The sequence below is a fragment of the Rosa chinensis genome, chromosome 2, assembly GCF_002994745.2.
Source record: "Rosa chinensis cultivar Old Blush chromosome 2, RchiOBHm-V2, whole genome shotgun sequence".
Lineage (NCBI taxonomy): Eukaryota > Viridiplantae > Streptophyta > Magnoliopsida > Rosales > Rosaceae > Rosa > Rosa chinensis.
Genome location: NC_037089.1, coordinates 12,882,471 through 12,898,580, shown reverse-complemented (window position 1 = coordinate 12,898,580; position 16,110 = coordinate 12,882,471). Strand labels below are relative to the sequence as shown.

Here is a 16,110-nt window from a genome sequence, read left to right as displayed (position 1 = left end):
TAAAGCTAAAGCTTATCATATATGTGCTTTTCACATATATCCTGTATGGATCTTAAAATCTGGGGTTTATGAAAACCTCTCCTTGGGTTTATAGCAATCCCAGCCTTTAAGTCAGTCAAAGCAATGCGAGTCCCTATCAGTATTTTGCTTCCAAGGACCCTTCACAATTCTCACCTAATGAGCCACAGCCCCCTGTAACAAACTGATAGAAGAGTTCATATAAATATTGACATCTTTGGCTCCAATAAGCATCATCACATAAGCACATTACAGTTGAAGTTGTTCATAGCTAGCCAGAGAAAATGGCTAGCACTAGCAGCTGGAAACAGATTTTGTGCGGGTTGGCCTTGGTTTTTTTTGGGTTGTTTCTTGGTTCATTCACTTCTCCAGCAGAAGCTGCCATAAAGAATTACCAATTTGATGTAAGTAATTGGTTATCAATATCAGTAAGATGCAGTCATAGCTCTGAAATAAGAGAAAAATAGAAGTGCGGTTCTCAGTTTGATGACATAAATCCTTTGTGTTTTGACAGATACAAGTGAAGAATGTGAGTAGATTGTGCCATGCAAAACCCATTGTTACTGTAAACGGGAGGTTTCCGGGGCCAACTATCTATGTAAGGGAAGGAGATAGCGTTCTTGTCAATGTTACAAACCATGCTCAATATAACATGTCAATTCACTGGTAAGGAATAAACATTCGTTTAATTGGTAGACGGTCTAACATGTTATATTTCCGACGGTGAAAAATTAAGATCTTCTGTCTCATTGCTATTGTACAGGCATGGATTGAAACAGTACCGAAATGGTTGGGCGGATGGACCAGCATATGTGACACAGTGTCCTATCCAGACTGGGAATAGCTACACCTATGCCTTCAATGTAACAGGCCAAAGAGGAACTTTGTGGTGGCATGCACATATTCTTTGGCTAAGGGCCACTGTCTATGGCGCAATTGTCATCATGCCTAAACAAGGCACCCCATTTCCTTTTCCACTTCCACAGCCATATAGGGAAGCCGAAATTGTACTAGGAGAATGGTGGAATGTGGATGTCGAAGAAGTTGTGAAGCAAGGAAACAACATGGGCTTGCCGCCAAATTCCTCAGATGCTCACACCATCAATGGCAAGCCAGGGCCATTGTTTCCATGCTCCGAGAAACGTAAGCAAGCCTTTTAGTCCCTGGCTCTTTTGCAATGATTTTGTGCTGAAAGACTAAAATAATAAGCGCAATATCAACAAAGAAAACATTTGACCATTTTTTGGTTAACCTATCGTGCAAAATTCTAAGTTGACCATATTGTTCTATTTTCTTTGCTTGTTCAGATACATATGTATTAGAGGTTGAGCAAGGGAAGACATACCTCCTGAGAATCATCAACGCAGCCCTCAACGACGTACTTTTCTTCGGCATTGCTGGTCACAGCTTGACAGTAGTGGAGGTTGATGCAGTTTACACAAAACCATTCACTACTCAAGCCATACTAATTGCACCAGGCCAGACCACAAACGTTCTGGTCCAAGCCAATCAAGTCCCAAACAGATACTTCATGGCTGCCAGGCCTTTCATGGATGTTCCAATTCCAATAGACAACAAGACCGCCGCGGCCATACTCCAATACAGAGGAGTCCCCAACTCTGTTCTACCAATCCGTCCCCAACTTCCTTCCTCTAATGACACCACCTTTGCTTTAGGCTACGAGAATAAGCTCAAAAGTTTAAACACTCCAAAATTCCCAGCAAATGTTCCACTCAAAGTTGACAGACACCTGTTCTACACTATTGGTTTCGGAAAAGAATCTTGCCCAAGTTGCCTTAACGGAACACGATTTGTTGCTTCCTTGAACAATATCTCTTTCGAGATGCCCCAGGTTGCGCTTTTGCAAGCTCATTACTTCAACATCAAAGGGGTATTTAAGACTGACTTTCCTGATAAGCCACCGACTTCTTTCAACTATACTGGTGCACCACTCACAGCCAATCTTGGGACTTCAAGTGCCACCCGACTGAGCAAGATTGCATTCAACTCTACAGTTGAGTTGGTTTTGCAGGACACCAATCTTCTAACAGTGGAGTCACATCCATTCCATCTTCATGGATACAACTTTTTTGTTGTTGGAACCGGTATTGGGAATTTTGATCCTGCCACGGACCCAGCTAAGTACAACTTGGTTGATCCTGTTGAGAGAAATACCGTTGCGGTTCCCACCGGTGGTTGGACCGCCATTCGTTTCAGAGCTGATAATCCAGGTACGCTAATAGCAAACTACTGCATTTACTGATACTTCATTCTCTAAGCAATGCAACATTGTTTGTCATATTCAGTGCATAAGCTTTTCCTTGTTTGGATGTCTAGGCGTTTGGTTCTTGCACTGTCATTTGGAGCTTCATACCGGATGGGGATTGAAAACGGCATTTGTTGTGGAAGATGGACCAGGCGCGTCTCAATCTGTTCTGCCTCCGCCAAAGGACCTTCCACAATGCTGATGACTCATGACCATCAATCTGTTTTAATTTGGAGTAATGCGTACTTCCACCTCTTGCAAAAGTTGCAGAAGGTTATAAGGTTTCCCAGAGTATGCAAACAATTACTACAGCAAAAGCAGAAGTTTATTCGTGTGAGATTAAAATGTAACAAATACACCAAGCCTACTGTGTAATAATCTTCTTCTTCCATCTACATTTCTTTTGTACCTAGTGAAAGTTCTTCAGCATTCTACTGAATTGTCACTTTGAATCCATAATATACAATTATAGAAACAAAATACCATCTCAATCTAAAACTAAAAAAACCACAAGATCAGACAAAGTTAATATACATTCACAATCCACCATGACAAAGGAAAAGAAGACATATGTCAATCTCTACATTAGTCCATTTAGTGGAAACCATCCCTCTTCAATCCTTGCAATTCATTCATTTAATTTGCAACAGAGCAGCACCAATATTTCTGTCTTGGCTGGAGTATTCATATTCTGATGGATGAATGATACTAAAGGCAATATATAGAAGCATGAAAGCCATTGAAGAGAAACTGAAGCCAAACCACAGAAAAGATGCAATTACATTCATTGTGTCATGTTCATCATTCGGCAATTAAGAGAAGATTATGATCAAACCCTGACACAGCTTGTAAAACATCACAACCCTCTACAGAGTCCAGCAAAATTGGTTCAGGTTCATCACAGGAGCTTCCTAACCCAAGCCTTCCATTCTTACCACTACCCCAAACCCACACTTCTCTCTCTGATGTTAGAGCAATGGAATGCACACGACCTCCTGCTACTGATACAGGAATTTCCCCTTCCAAGCCTTCAACTCCTAATGGAATATTTTCTGGCCCATCCCTACCGAGCTGAGAGGTCTGATTCCAACCCCATGTAATGACACCTGCGGCTCCTCCTATAACATCTGATGATGGAACCTGGCAAATTGCCAAAGAATGGCCAAGCCCGGCTGCTATAGACATTGGACGGAAGCTTATATCAACAGGAAACAATCCTACATCCTGTTTTTCTCTTCCCAACTGACCATATACATTGCTCCCACAGCTCAGTAGCGTCCCATCACCTGAAACAACTCTGCAATTAGAACAAACATGCACAAGCAAATATCTATATCTGCATAAGCATATAAATGTAAACAACACACCTACCACAAAGAATTAATGAATGATCAAGACCACATGCAATGTCTACAACTTCAATACACTGTAGTTCCCTCACTAAACTGGGTTCCCAAACTATTGGCATGTTATTCTCCTTGGCCATTCCTTCTAAAACCAGCTTCTCAGCAGCTTCCAAAGATGAACTCGACAGTTCTTGATTATTGGAAGTAGATTCCAGTTGAGATGTCTCCAGAGATTCTTTAATGCTTCCTAACCTACCATCAGCAAAATAACCCCAACCAAATAACTTTCCATCCTCAGTCAATGCAAGAGCATGCCCCCAACCAAGTGCAACCTGCCACAGAACATTTGTGCTCCAAAAACTTCCATCTTATGAAGTAAACAACATTCAAGAATCCTAGAGAACCTAGAAAAAGTTCATGCATTTTATTTCCAGTTCTGACCAATTGGGAGTCACTTGTTGCATCATAGTGCATTATTCGGTATTCCTACCTTAAGCATAAGAGCGCACCTTAGTTATTTTTTCTCCAGCAAGTGCTTCAACTCGGGAAGGAACCACAGCCTCCATGACTTGCTCTCCCAGACCAAGCTGGCCACGCTTTGACTTTCCCCAAACCCACAAAGAACCATCATCTCCAACGGCCGCAGAAATGACACCGGATGCAAATGCAGAACAAACATTTACTTGATCCAACCCTGTTACTCTCCTTGGTTCATTCCACAAATCTCTGCCAATAATAATAAATGCTTAATATGCAGCAACTTACCATTTCTCAATTCATATAAAAGGCTGAGAGTAAGTGAGATAACAAATCAAAAAATTCCATCAAAATGGGACCTTTCATATCAATCCAAAAAAGAAAAAAGTGCATGCTTTTGGTTAATCTTGGCCACATTCACAAACTCCATTGCTGAATTTTACTCTAAAACGAACCATTAACTAATAACATTACAGTTGTCAATTACTAAATTACCATAACCATTCACAGTTCCTCTGAATTCTCAAACTCAAAATCAATTTATAAACAATCATAAAACTGCTCCAACACAATGCACAAGTTAAAAAAATACGGAAATGGTCAAAAGGGTCCATCTGTGATTCATAGACCTCAAAGAAGCAGTAAAGTCGAAATCTTTACCTGGGAGAAGGACCTCCACGGCCGAGCTGGGCCTCGAGGTCTCGGCCCCAAGCCCAGAGTTGACCTTCGGAAGTGACGGCCAGGGAGTGGTAATGCCCGGCGGTGACGCTGGTGATGTCAGGAGGTAGAGAAGGGACCCGAGTGGGCTCGTAGGCGTCCACACCAAGGCCCATTAAGGAAGTGGGCAAGCCCAGAGCGCCATGGTTGCCGTCCCCGAAGCTCATGACGGCTGTTGTGGTGGTCATGCATCTCTGAAACCTTTGGACAACCGCGTTTACTAGACGCTGGTTCTTCACCAGTGATCCCAGTCCTGGCATCGATTACAATAATTAATTTTTTTTAAGCTTCGAAAATATTGTGTATTTATTTGATTTAGAAATTCTGTGGCCGCAGTTGGGCTGACAGTAGAGAACTTGATCAACAACCTTGGGCCTTCTGACAATAAGAAGGTCGGTCCATGGGCAGTAATTTCTGCTCCGGAATTTTCATTTTCTGACATCATTTCGAGAGACAGTCTCTTCAACAAAATCAAACTAAAAATCTTTGAGTTATTATTCAAACTAGCCTTCCTGCACGTGCGGAAGGGTGCGCTCGCGCGTGCAATTATGTGTTCTGACCGGATATGTTAATGTGATTTTCTATTGTTAATAAACGCATACCTTTTTTTTTTTTTTTAGTTTTTTATTCTGGACGACAGTGTAACTCCCTACCACACCCCCGGTGTCATTGGATTTGAACTCATGACCTCCACGGTGTTAGTTAGGCTAGCTAACCAACAGGCCACGGCTCACTGATAATAAATTCATACTTGATTTGGTGTGTTGGTCTCAGCAATCTCTTTGAACTTGAATCAATTTGGTTACTCTTTATTAAGTGCATTCAGTATAGAAAAAAAAAATTGCATAATAAAAGAAGTCTCTCATGCATATAGGAAGAGGCTCTTTATAATTGTCATTTCACAATGATGAACATCGACCATCATGAAAGTCTACTTGAGCAGTACTTATATTTTTGGTAGCACTTATACCAAACTGCTTCTTTATTGAAGACAATGGAGCAAATTTCTTTTTTTCTTTTTTCCTCTTGTCAATCCTCTATATGAATATATATATCAGGTGCTCCTTATTCCAAATAGATCAATGTTCAGGTAAACGAATGTTTACGCACTCTCAAATCGACACTACTCTTTTCGCTGCTAGAATAATTTAAACCAGCTAGATGTTCCTTGTGTGAGAACTCATGTACGATTTCCATAAGTTGCTTTAAAAATAAATATACAAAATGCTGAACTCCAAAACCAAACCATTCAAAACTGTACCTGGCATACAATGAACCAAAAAATAAACAAAGCAACGAAGCTAAATACAAACAGCAGTGAAAGAATGAAAGATCAAAGACCATGTTTAGATCTCAATTCCTCATTAATTTGTACTACATCATGATTAATACACAATTTCTACGTACTGCTATAGACAATTTCCAATGCATCATATAGACAAAAAAATAAAACTCGGCTATTCATCTATATATGGATCGGATATATATTTTTATAGCCTATTTTGACAAACATCAAGCAGCGTAGTCACTAACATAGCCAACAATTGCACGTGTCATTTTCCTTATTATTACACAACAGTAACACATAACAACTAACGGTTTGTGAAATGTAGAGTATCTCACTTCAAAAATGAAAAACCTAAATCATCGACAAGAAAAGAAATGACGTCACAACCAATTGTTTTTGCAAACCACACCCGTCCCATGTGCGTGAGAAAAGGACATGGTTTGATTTGCCCAAAAAAGGTGAATTTCACGCCAAAATAAAAGACCACTAAGAAAGATACAAAGAACCGAGCCGAGCTCAGACGAGGAAAAAGGCAACAAAACACACTACGCGAAAACTTTTTTGATACAAAGAGCCCATGAGTTACTAGCGGAGGGTTCTGACTATCGTAATCGATCCATGGTTAGCAATTGGGTGGTTGGAGATATTAAGCCCACTGAGTGTCACCGGCAACGGTGGGCTCGTTCTTCTCAACCGCTGTTGCCGCGCACGTAAGCCATGCACAAATCCATTGGCAACGTGCTGGTAATAAGCCAGACATATATTTCGTACTAAACCGAGACCGTGGCCTATCAAATAGAAGACGTACATCATGTACGGCACGTGGTCCCAAGGCTGCGGAAGCAATATAGAAACCAGTGAAGCCACTGAGATAGAAGCCGTGAACTTCATAGCCATGCGAAGTTTTCCGGCGTGAGTTGGGAAGTAGTTTTGGGTGGCCCCAATGGCGAAGCCAGAGAACCCGAGTAAGCTGAGCATGGCAACCATGAACTTTGTATGCTGGGTTTCAAATGGAGAAGACAGTATTCCGGCAGCCGGGAATTTGATCTGGATGAAGGTGAGAAGTATTGGCACTATGAAAGTTAAAATGGCGAAGGTGGAAGGGACAACTTGTCTTGCGAAATCTACTAGAACAAGGTTAAAGAAGAAGATATTATAACGTTCACGTGGTGAGACTGAGGGTTGCACTTGATACGGAAAATCGGCCATGTTTTGGAAAGGGTATTTAAGAACGAAGAGAGCAGGAAGAGGAGGAGTGAGAACAGAAACGTGGTTTTCTTGAGTTTGGGTTTGGGAAGAATCAGAGAAGGGGCATATTGGGTTTTTATGGAGGCTAGGGAAGGTGAAAATTCATGCTTTTGTAAGGAATGGGTTGCACTTTGAATACAGATATCAGAATGTTCAGAACTTCAGATATGAGATTTTCTTGGCTTTTTTAGCAAATGGGTTATGCTCGATATATAGAAGGGTAGTGATCGATGGGTTCGAGCAGAGGACAGGTAAGAAAGTATTATGTGAGAACTGTAAGGGCATCTCCAACAGACTAGCTATTTCAACAAAAAGTTATAAATTTGGCTAATTTGAGATAGTTTAGCACTCCAGCAGAATAGCTATATGAAAGTCAAATTTGGCTTTTGCTAAAATTTCTAGCTAAATTTAGCTAGGGAGGAGAGAGAAAATAACAAAAAGCTAAACACTGCTTGTTCAATTTTTTTAGTTTAGCTAACACTGCTGGAGGAAAAATTAGAAATTTACTACCTAAATTTAACTTTTGAGAAGTTTTAAATACACACCCCTAATTACTTAGTACACACTCCTTACTCAATACACCAACCATTTAATTTCTCATTCTAATATTTTACTAAATACACAACCCAAATTACCTAAAATATCCTTAACCTAAAAAACCATGAAATACACTATTATTTAACTACATTAAGGCTACTATTTAATTTGATTAGTATATATTAACATATTAGTATTTTATAATTGACCATATTAATTACTTGTGTTAGTTATTGAGAAATCCATAAGGAATTATTATTGTTCCCTTCAAATAGATGCTTAGAAATAGGTTTTGTATTATTTAAGTTCTCATCCACAAAACACCATATTGATCAAGTATAAAATTTTGAGTCGAACATTCAACCAAGACTGTATAAGTGTTTCTCCACAATGGCGGAACTACGAAATTGTCATTGGATGGTCAAACAAATTAACAATTACAAAATTTTATACCTGTGATTTTTTTATATTAGATAATAAATTGACTAATCATAACTTTTAGAAAAGAAAAAAAAAAACTAAAAGTGGGAGTAAAGAAATTTGTTTTAAAAACATTTAATGCCATTGATTTTGTAAATGATATGGTTTCTCACCCCATTTAATTACAATTTATTTAAGGAAAATTTAAATTAGATAGTTTCTAACTTTATTCTTGTTTATAATTATAGAATCATATAAGGAATATATGATTATTATTATTATTTTTCTTCTAATATATAGATGTCTATTTTGGTCATTTAATCTACCTATAAAATCTTATTTGAAATATAAAATAATAGGGATGTGTATTAAGTAGTTTGGGGTGTGTATTTAAAATTTCTCTTAACTTTTAGATGATTTAGCTAAAAAAATAGCTTTTACTGTTGGAGATACTCTAAGGGTTTTTAAAAAGGGGGTTGTGCTAATTGTGCGTTTGTGACTTTGTGCTAATTGTGGGATTGTGAAAGGAGACGGCATTAAAAATGATAGTTCTTGGAAATTTAGAAGGAGATGGGATTAAAAACTATAATTCTTGGGATTTTATAAGGATTGTGCTTGTTTTTTCTTTGATTTAAAAAAGGGATATGCACGATTCATCTGATTGTGATATGGTTGTTTAGCCGAGGAAGTGAGAATTTTGGAAGCCCATGTGCTCGCTTCATTGAGGGAGTGAGTGATGCAACGTCACAAGTGAGATTTTTTGGGTTTAAATTTACGCTTGATAAGTAAAATTAATTAACAATAATTGAAGTAATTTAAATCTTTATAAACAAATTGAAACTTTTACTATGAATAATTAAGTGTGAGCTCTTGTGATGAACAGTAGAAAATTCCTACAATGTTTAGACACCATCGGATTATGCGTGTATAATAGTAAAAATTTCACAAACACATAAGTAAAGACATAAGAGCATTTTTAATAATGTTAGCCATTTTTTAGTCAAATTTTAGCCAAAGTACCTAAAAAGTCATTTTGGCTAGCCACTTTAGAAATACTTCTGTCTCAGGCTCTCTATTTTAGTTAATTTTAAATTTATATTATTTTTCAAATGAAAATTAAATAATTTAAATATATTTATAAATTACATAAAATAACTCAAAATGAATGTTTTGTTTAAGGATATCTCTATTTTGTGTTTAATCCAAACTCTAGGTTACTTGACCTAGTGGTAATAGGGTTCAATTAGAAGAATCTAGAATTCTCTTTCCTTGTATGATTCTACCTCTATGCATTGTAATCCTCTATATAAAGAGGCCCCTATTATCAATGAGAATACACAGCGATTATCTCTCAATTTCTGATTCCCTAAAACACGTTATCAGCACGAAGCACTAACCCTGAAACCTAATATTCGTAGCCTTCAAACCCCAGAAACCTCCGCCGCCCACCTTGAAGCTCTCACCTCCAGGAGCCCAGAACCGGCGGTGCTGTCCCCAGAACCAGCCGGAAAATATCAGAACCGGCCCCCGGAAATACTAATATCCTCCCTGCCCGGTTCGAACCTTTCCTTCCTTCCTACTGCTACCAAACTCCACCAGTAGCTGCAGCCGGACCCCAGATCACCGGAGCCAAAAAATCACCACCCGAACCGGCCGCCTGAACCAACTGAACCGCTGAACCGCCGCCTGCATCATCAATCTGTGCTTCAGTCAACCAAGTCCAACTCCGGTCAGCCCTAGGCCCAGATCTCAGCCCAAGGCCCAGAAGCCGAAGTCCAAAGCCCAGCAGCCTGAAGCCTCTGACGTCATCCTTGCGTCATCTGCCACGCCAGCATACACGTCAGCCTCCAGTCAGCCTGCTACGTCAACAACCGGTGCCACGTCAGCCGCTTGGTCAACCCTCCGATCAACTGTCAGTCAACGCCGGTCAACACTTTTCCGACCAACTTCCGGTCACTTTTCCGACAACTTTCCGGCCAACTTTCGGCGACTTTTCCTGTCATCTACAGTAACTTCCCCGTCAGCTACTGTAAATTTCCTGCCCCATTTTTCCGGCCAACTTTTCCTATCAAGATTTCCGGCAACTTTTCAAGGTAAACTTTTCTAAAAGTTCCCGTTTTTTTTCAATTTCTTCTTCTTTTCTCAGGGACTTCCATCATCCCTTCTCCTACCCCCCTTTCTTCTTCATAGGGGAGACCAAAAGCCGAACTGTGGGGGTTCGTGCTCACTCCAAGCTTGGAGCTTGTAGAGTCCTCCAAACTTAGAGTTTGTTGAGAAGAAAACGATCGACCACATACATCGTTGTTTCGATCTAATCCAAAACCCCTCTTGGAATTGGATTTTCTTGGAAGCGACTACGCTCAGAAAATCCCTAATTTCTTGGAAGCGACTACGCTCAGAAATTTAATAGTTTTTCGTGGTAGCCTTTTCGCTCCGAAACTAACCCTAATCTTGTGTTGTTTTTCAGAATGAGTAACCTGAACAAGTTGAACTTCGTTCCACTAGAGACAACTGGCGCAGGATACCATAGGTGGGTCCGAGATGTGCGCCAACATCTTAAGGCTGATGGACTTCTAGGAGCCATCCAAGAGCCTGGTCAGAACGTGCTCTCCATTGAGCAAGCTACTGCTTTCGAAGCAAAACAAGCTAAAGCCATAATTCTCATGACAAGGCACATGAATGACGCGCTCCAAAATGAATACCCCAATGAGGAAGATCCAAGAAAGCTATGGGTAGAACTTGAGCAGCGATTTGGCAACGTTCGTGACTCTCTGCTTCTTGATTCAAAAGTGCGATGGCATAGCCTCCGCTTTTGTGATTTCAAGTCTGTGCTTGATTATAACTCGGAAGCCCTTCGTATCAAGTCTTTGATGGAGTTTTGTGGCCAAGCCATAACTGATACGATGTTGATTGAGAAGACTCTCTCTACCTTCCCCGTCTCTGCACTGATGATTTCAAAGAATTATCGGATTGATGTAAATGCAGGACGTATCACAAGGTTTCATGAGCTCATTGGCGCCATGAACGTAGCTGAAAAGCACGACAATATTCTTGTGAAGAACTATAATGCTAGACCCGTGGAAACTAAGTCTATTCCGGAGTCTAACTATAGTCGCGCCCCCAATGGAGGACGCAAGGAGCGAAACCCTAAGAGTAGGGACAATTCTGGACATTCTGGTCCATATGTTCGCCCTAAAGAGGAAGGAAATCGCCAAGAGAGGCGTGCATGGAACCGTAGAGGTCAACGTGTGAAGAGAGAGAGAGGAGGAGCCTCCGACCATGGTGGTAACGCCACTAAGAGCATTGGTCGTCCAAATCGCGCCCCAATGGCGCCTCGATCAAGGGAGCCTGACAATAATGATGTTTGTTTTCGATGTGGATCAACTAAACATTGGGCCAAAGCATGTACAGCACCCCATAATGTTGCAAACGCATAAAAGACGTATCGTGAAGCAAGGGAAGCAAATTACATGGAACAAGAAGATCAAGATGGCGATCTCGATCTAAGGGTGGAAGACTATAAGGATCAAGACCCAGAAACTGGCGATTTTGATTAAGTCTTTTTATTTTTCAAGAGATGTAGGCGATTGCATATTTATTGGATTAGATTTTCTTTGATCAAAGAAACAATGATGTACTCTATTGGCTTATGAATAAAATTTTGAGTTCTTTTCATTATGACTCAATTTTGATTCTGAGCATATTACTTTGTGACTACGATGGCTGGGCCATCAATATTAATTCAAGGACATGGAATAGCCCAAGTTCCACTTGCCAAATGGCACCTTAATTACTGTCACAAAAACTCTCTACGCTCTTAGGGAAAATTGCCCTATGAATAGCCAATGGATTCCATGCGAAAACGCATGTAGAACGGAGATGAGTTCCTTTACGAATACGTCTAACGATTGCGAACAAAGGCGCATCTTAGAGAAGTTTATGTGTCTCTCTAGTGGACTCTATGTCACTATTCGAGCTATTAAATCCAATAAAGTTATGAGAGAAGATCTCTTGGATTTAGATACATATTGGCTTTGTCACGACAGGATAGGTCATCCTGGTCATGATATGATGATCCGTCTACTAAAGACTTCACTTTGACATCCATCATTTTGAGCAAAACGAAGCAAGAATCTGATGACGCCATACACGCTAATTTCCATGGCTCCAATGCCATGATGGGAGATGTAGTCACACATTTTTCTTCTAATAGCGCTACAGACGCTCAGGCCCAACCAAAATCCTCATTGGTCGCTTCTAAGGCCTCTCGCTCATTTTGTAAAGCCAGTTCATTCGGGAAATTAGGACTGAGACTGTCCTACGCAAAGGATATGAAAATACTCATTATGTTCTTACATCAAATCCATGGGGATTCTATGGACTGATTCAACCAACTTGCGGACGTTTAAATATCTCATGATGTTGGTTGGCACGCAAACACGCTGGTTACGTGTCGTGCCATTGTCCACTTGTATATGATAACGGGCTCACTCCCCAAATCATCATATTCAGTCAATTGGATTTGACTATGCTGGAGAGTTTACATCGAAGATTTTCGATGGTTATTGCATTGGGATTGATGTTGGACATCATATTCCCATGTACACCCCAATTGGTCTCGCGGAAACGACTACGATGATAGTCTGGACATTGGTAATGCGCACCATTCTCCTTATATCCACTTAAGGTGATGCAATATCGCATGCAGCTATGCTAATTCGTCTACGACCTACCGCCACTCAATGTACCCCTGCGTTACAGCTAGTGACTAGGTACAACTATTTTGTACTTACGCACATTTGAGTGAGCCATTTATGTGCCCATTGCGTTGCCATAGCGCACTATGATAGGTCCTTACAGACGAATGGGCAACTCAGTTGGATTTGAGACTCCAACAATCGACCGCCACTTAATGCCCTTGCAAGGCGATCTCCTTACTGCTAGATTTGCGAATGTCACTTTGATGAAACAGTCTTCCCGTTGTTCGGGGGAGATAAGAACACAGAGGTTCAACAGGAACGACAGGAATTGTCGTGGTCTGTCCCCACTATGTCTCATCTTGATCCCTATTAAAGTGACGAGATCACACAAATATGCTGCAAACATGCCTGCAAGGAAGTACGTCCCTACGAGAGGACATAGCGCCACTCTACACGGAGGTAGGCATGCTGCCAACGCCAAAGAGAGTGGCACTCTGACGTTACAGGCCATGGCCTCAGCTAAGATGCGTGGGAGGCCTGTGAGTTCGAAGGATACTTTGGCACATTTCAATCCTTTGATCATCAAGACTCAAAATCCGTCTTATGAGAATCTTCCGGGTTATGGTTATCGTTGGGGGACGCCTCAACGTCAGAACTTATTCCTGAGAATATAGAGCTCTATAAAAATTACACTAGTGTACTTGAGACGTGGGATATAAACTCCATCATAATTGATGATGTAGTTGCGCATTTCGTTGCGCATGAGTTTGTTGAGTCAGATGATATCGAACCACGCTCCGTTGATGAATGAATGCCAACGAAGAGAGTTTTGGCCTAAATGGAAAGATGTGATCCAGGTTAAGATGGATTCTCTAACGAAGAGGAAGGTTTTCGAGCTAGAGATGCCAACACCTCCTGACACAAAACCTATTGACTAATGGGTCTTCGTTAGAAAGCGTGATGAGAAAAAGAGATGGCAATCTCGCCTTATGGCTCAAGGCTTCTCACATAATGCCTTGGAATCGACTACGATGAGATATATTCTCTCGTAATGGATGTCATTGCACTCCACTACCTTGTCAATTTGGTAGTTTCCGAATAACTGAACATGTAGATTACAAATGTGGTCACTACGTATCTCTATGGGGATCTAGATACGGAATATACATGAAGGTTCATGGTGAACTTCATTTACCCAAGTCAAGAGGCTCTAGACCACGGAGCGCGTTTACAATAAGATTGAAACGCTCACTAAAGTGACTACTTGATTAGGAAGGGATATGCCCATGCGTTTCTATGACAAGTTTCGGATTCTATCGCGGTTCATATTGGACATGATCTTCATTAGAAGCCCTTAAAGAGTTAAGGGAAACCGCTGAACACTTGAAATCCGAGTTTGAGATGAAGGATTTTGGGAGAACGCGATTATGTCTCGGTTTAGAACTTGAGCATCGTGTCGATAGATGCTTAGGCATTTTGACAAGGTCAAGCTTTCAAGCCCCCATGATCGTCCTTAGTCTTGATCCTGAAAAGGATCCCCTTCGTCGAAAGGATGATGACGAAGATGTGCTAGAGGCAGAAGTGCCTTACTTAGTACAATAGGCGCATTATTGTACTTATCCCAATGCACAAGACCGGACATCTCATATGTTGTGAACTTGTTAGCTAGATATAGCTCTACGCCAACGCGACGCCATTGGATTGGTGTAAAAGATATTTTTCAATATTTGAGATGTATGATTGATATGGGCTTGCTCTATCCCTACAAAGAGATGATGGATTCGGACCCATCACACACCAGGAACGCCGCCAACACTGGCCTGCGTTCTCTATCTCCATCCCAAAACGACATGTGTTTTGGAAGGTTTTGCTGATATTGGGTATCTCTCTGACCCACACAAAGGTCATTCCCAATCTGGTCAAGTGTTCACCATGGGAAAAGACCGTGACATCTTGGAGGTCTACAGAATAGACCCTGGTTGCTATATCTTCGAACAATGCAGAGATCATTGCTCTTCATGAAGTAGTTCGTGAATGTATATGGATTAGATCCATAGTTACGCATGTTCGAAGCAATTGTGGTTTGAAGTCTACCACAGATGAGCCAACGAGCATTTATGAGGATAATGCTGCTTGCATTGAACAAATGAAGCAAGGCTACATCAAAGGCGACAACACCAAGCATATATCACCCAAATTCTTCTACAATCAGCAACAACAGACTCTCCTCGAGATCAAAGTGAACTAGGTTCAATCTGAGGACAGTGAGGCAGACTTGTTTACTAAGTCATTGCCCAAATCCACGATCGAGAAACATGTGGCAAGGATTGGCTTGCGGAAATTATCTGAACTCCCATAATCGTAGTCATCAAGGGGAGGTGCAGACATCAGGGGGAGATGTCTACATGTTCATCTCGAAACTTGAAGGGTGTGTTGTGCTCTTTTTCCCCTTCGACAGAGGTTATTTTTGTCCCACTGGGTTTTTGTTACTCGACAAGGTTTTTAACGAGTCAACGAGAGAAGCACCGCGTTTGGACAACACAAGGGGGAGTGTTTAAGGATATCTCTATTATGTGTTTAATCCAAACTCTAGTTTACTTGACCTAGTGGTAATAGGGTTCAATTAGAAGAATCTAGAGATTCTCTTTCCTTGTATGATTTTATCTCTATGCATTGTAATCCTCTATATAAAGAGGCCCCTATTATCAATGAGAATACACAGCGATTATCTCTCAATTTCTGATTCCCTAAAACATGTTTTAAATTATAGAGAATATAGAGAGCGAGATAGCTAAAAGCTATAATGGAGAGAGTTTCGTGCAGCTGCTAAAATATAAGAAAAACTAAACATGCTCTCTAAAATAATTAAGAAGTTAAAATAGAGAATCTGTTAAAAATACTTTAAGTAAAATTTCTTTTTAATTTTTTTATAGGAAAAGACATAAGTAGAGTTATATTTCTCAATGTGATGTCATTCACAATAGGAGAGCTCCGTTTAGGCTTCTTTCCCATTTTGAGCTCCGTTTTGCATTGTGGGTCACCCAAGTCAATTGCATGGGGACCGCAAGATATGTTTCTTTTTAGTGCAAGTGG

The 16,110-nt window shown here is 40.6% G+C and overlaps 2 protein-coding genes across 2 annotated transcripts; one reads left to right on the top strand and one right to left on the bottom strand.

Moving 5' to 3' along the window:
- Positions 1-243: 243 nt before the first annotated feature.
- LOC112190488 (laccase-11) lies at positions 244-2,736 on the top strand. The gene is made up of 5 exons (XM_024329919.2): positions 244-422; positions 533-684; positions 782-1,161; positions 1,326-2,249; positions 2,356-2,736. Exons 1-5 carry the CDS (start codon positions 303-305, stop codon positions 2,484-2,486), a joined length of 1,707 nt encoding a protein of 568 aa, XP_024185687.1. The 5' UTR covers positions 244-302; the 3' UTR covers positions 2,487-2,736.
- A 299-nt stretch (positions 2,737-3,035) lies between these two features.
- LOC112190489 (ultraviolet-B receptor UVR8) lies at positions 3,036-5,106 on the bottom strand. Its single transcript, XM_024329920.2, has 4 exons — positions 4,768-5,106; positions 4,140-4,356; positions 3,656-3,962; positions 3,036-3,570 (listed from the first exon to the last, which is right to left on the bottom strand). The coding sequence occupies exons 1-4, from the start codon at positions 5,082-5,084 to the stop codon at positions 3,086-3,088; spliced, it is 1,326 nt and encodes a 441-aa protein (XP_024185688.1). The 5' UTR covers positions 5,085-5,106; the 3' UTR covers positions 3,036-3,085.
- Between the last annotated feature and the right edge of the window lie 11,004 nt (positions 5,107-16,110).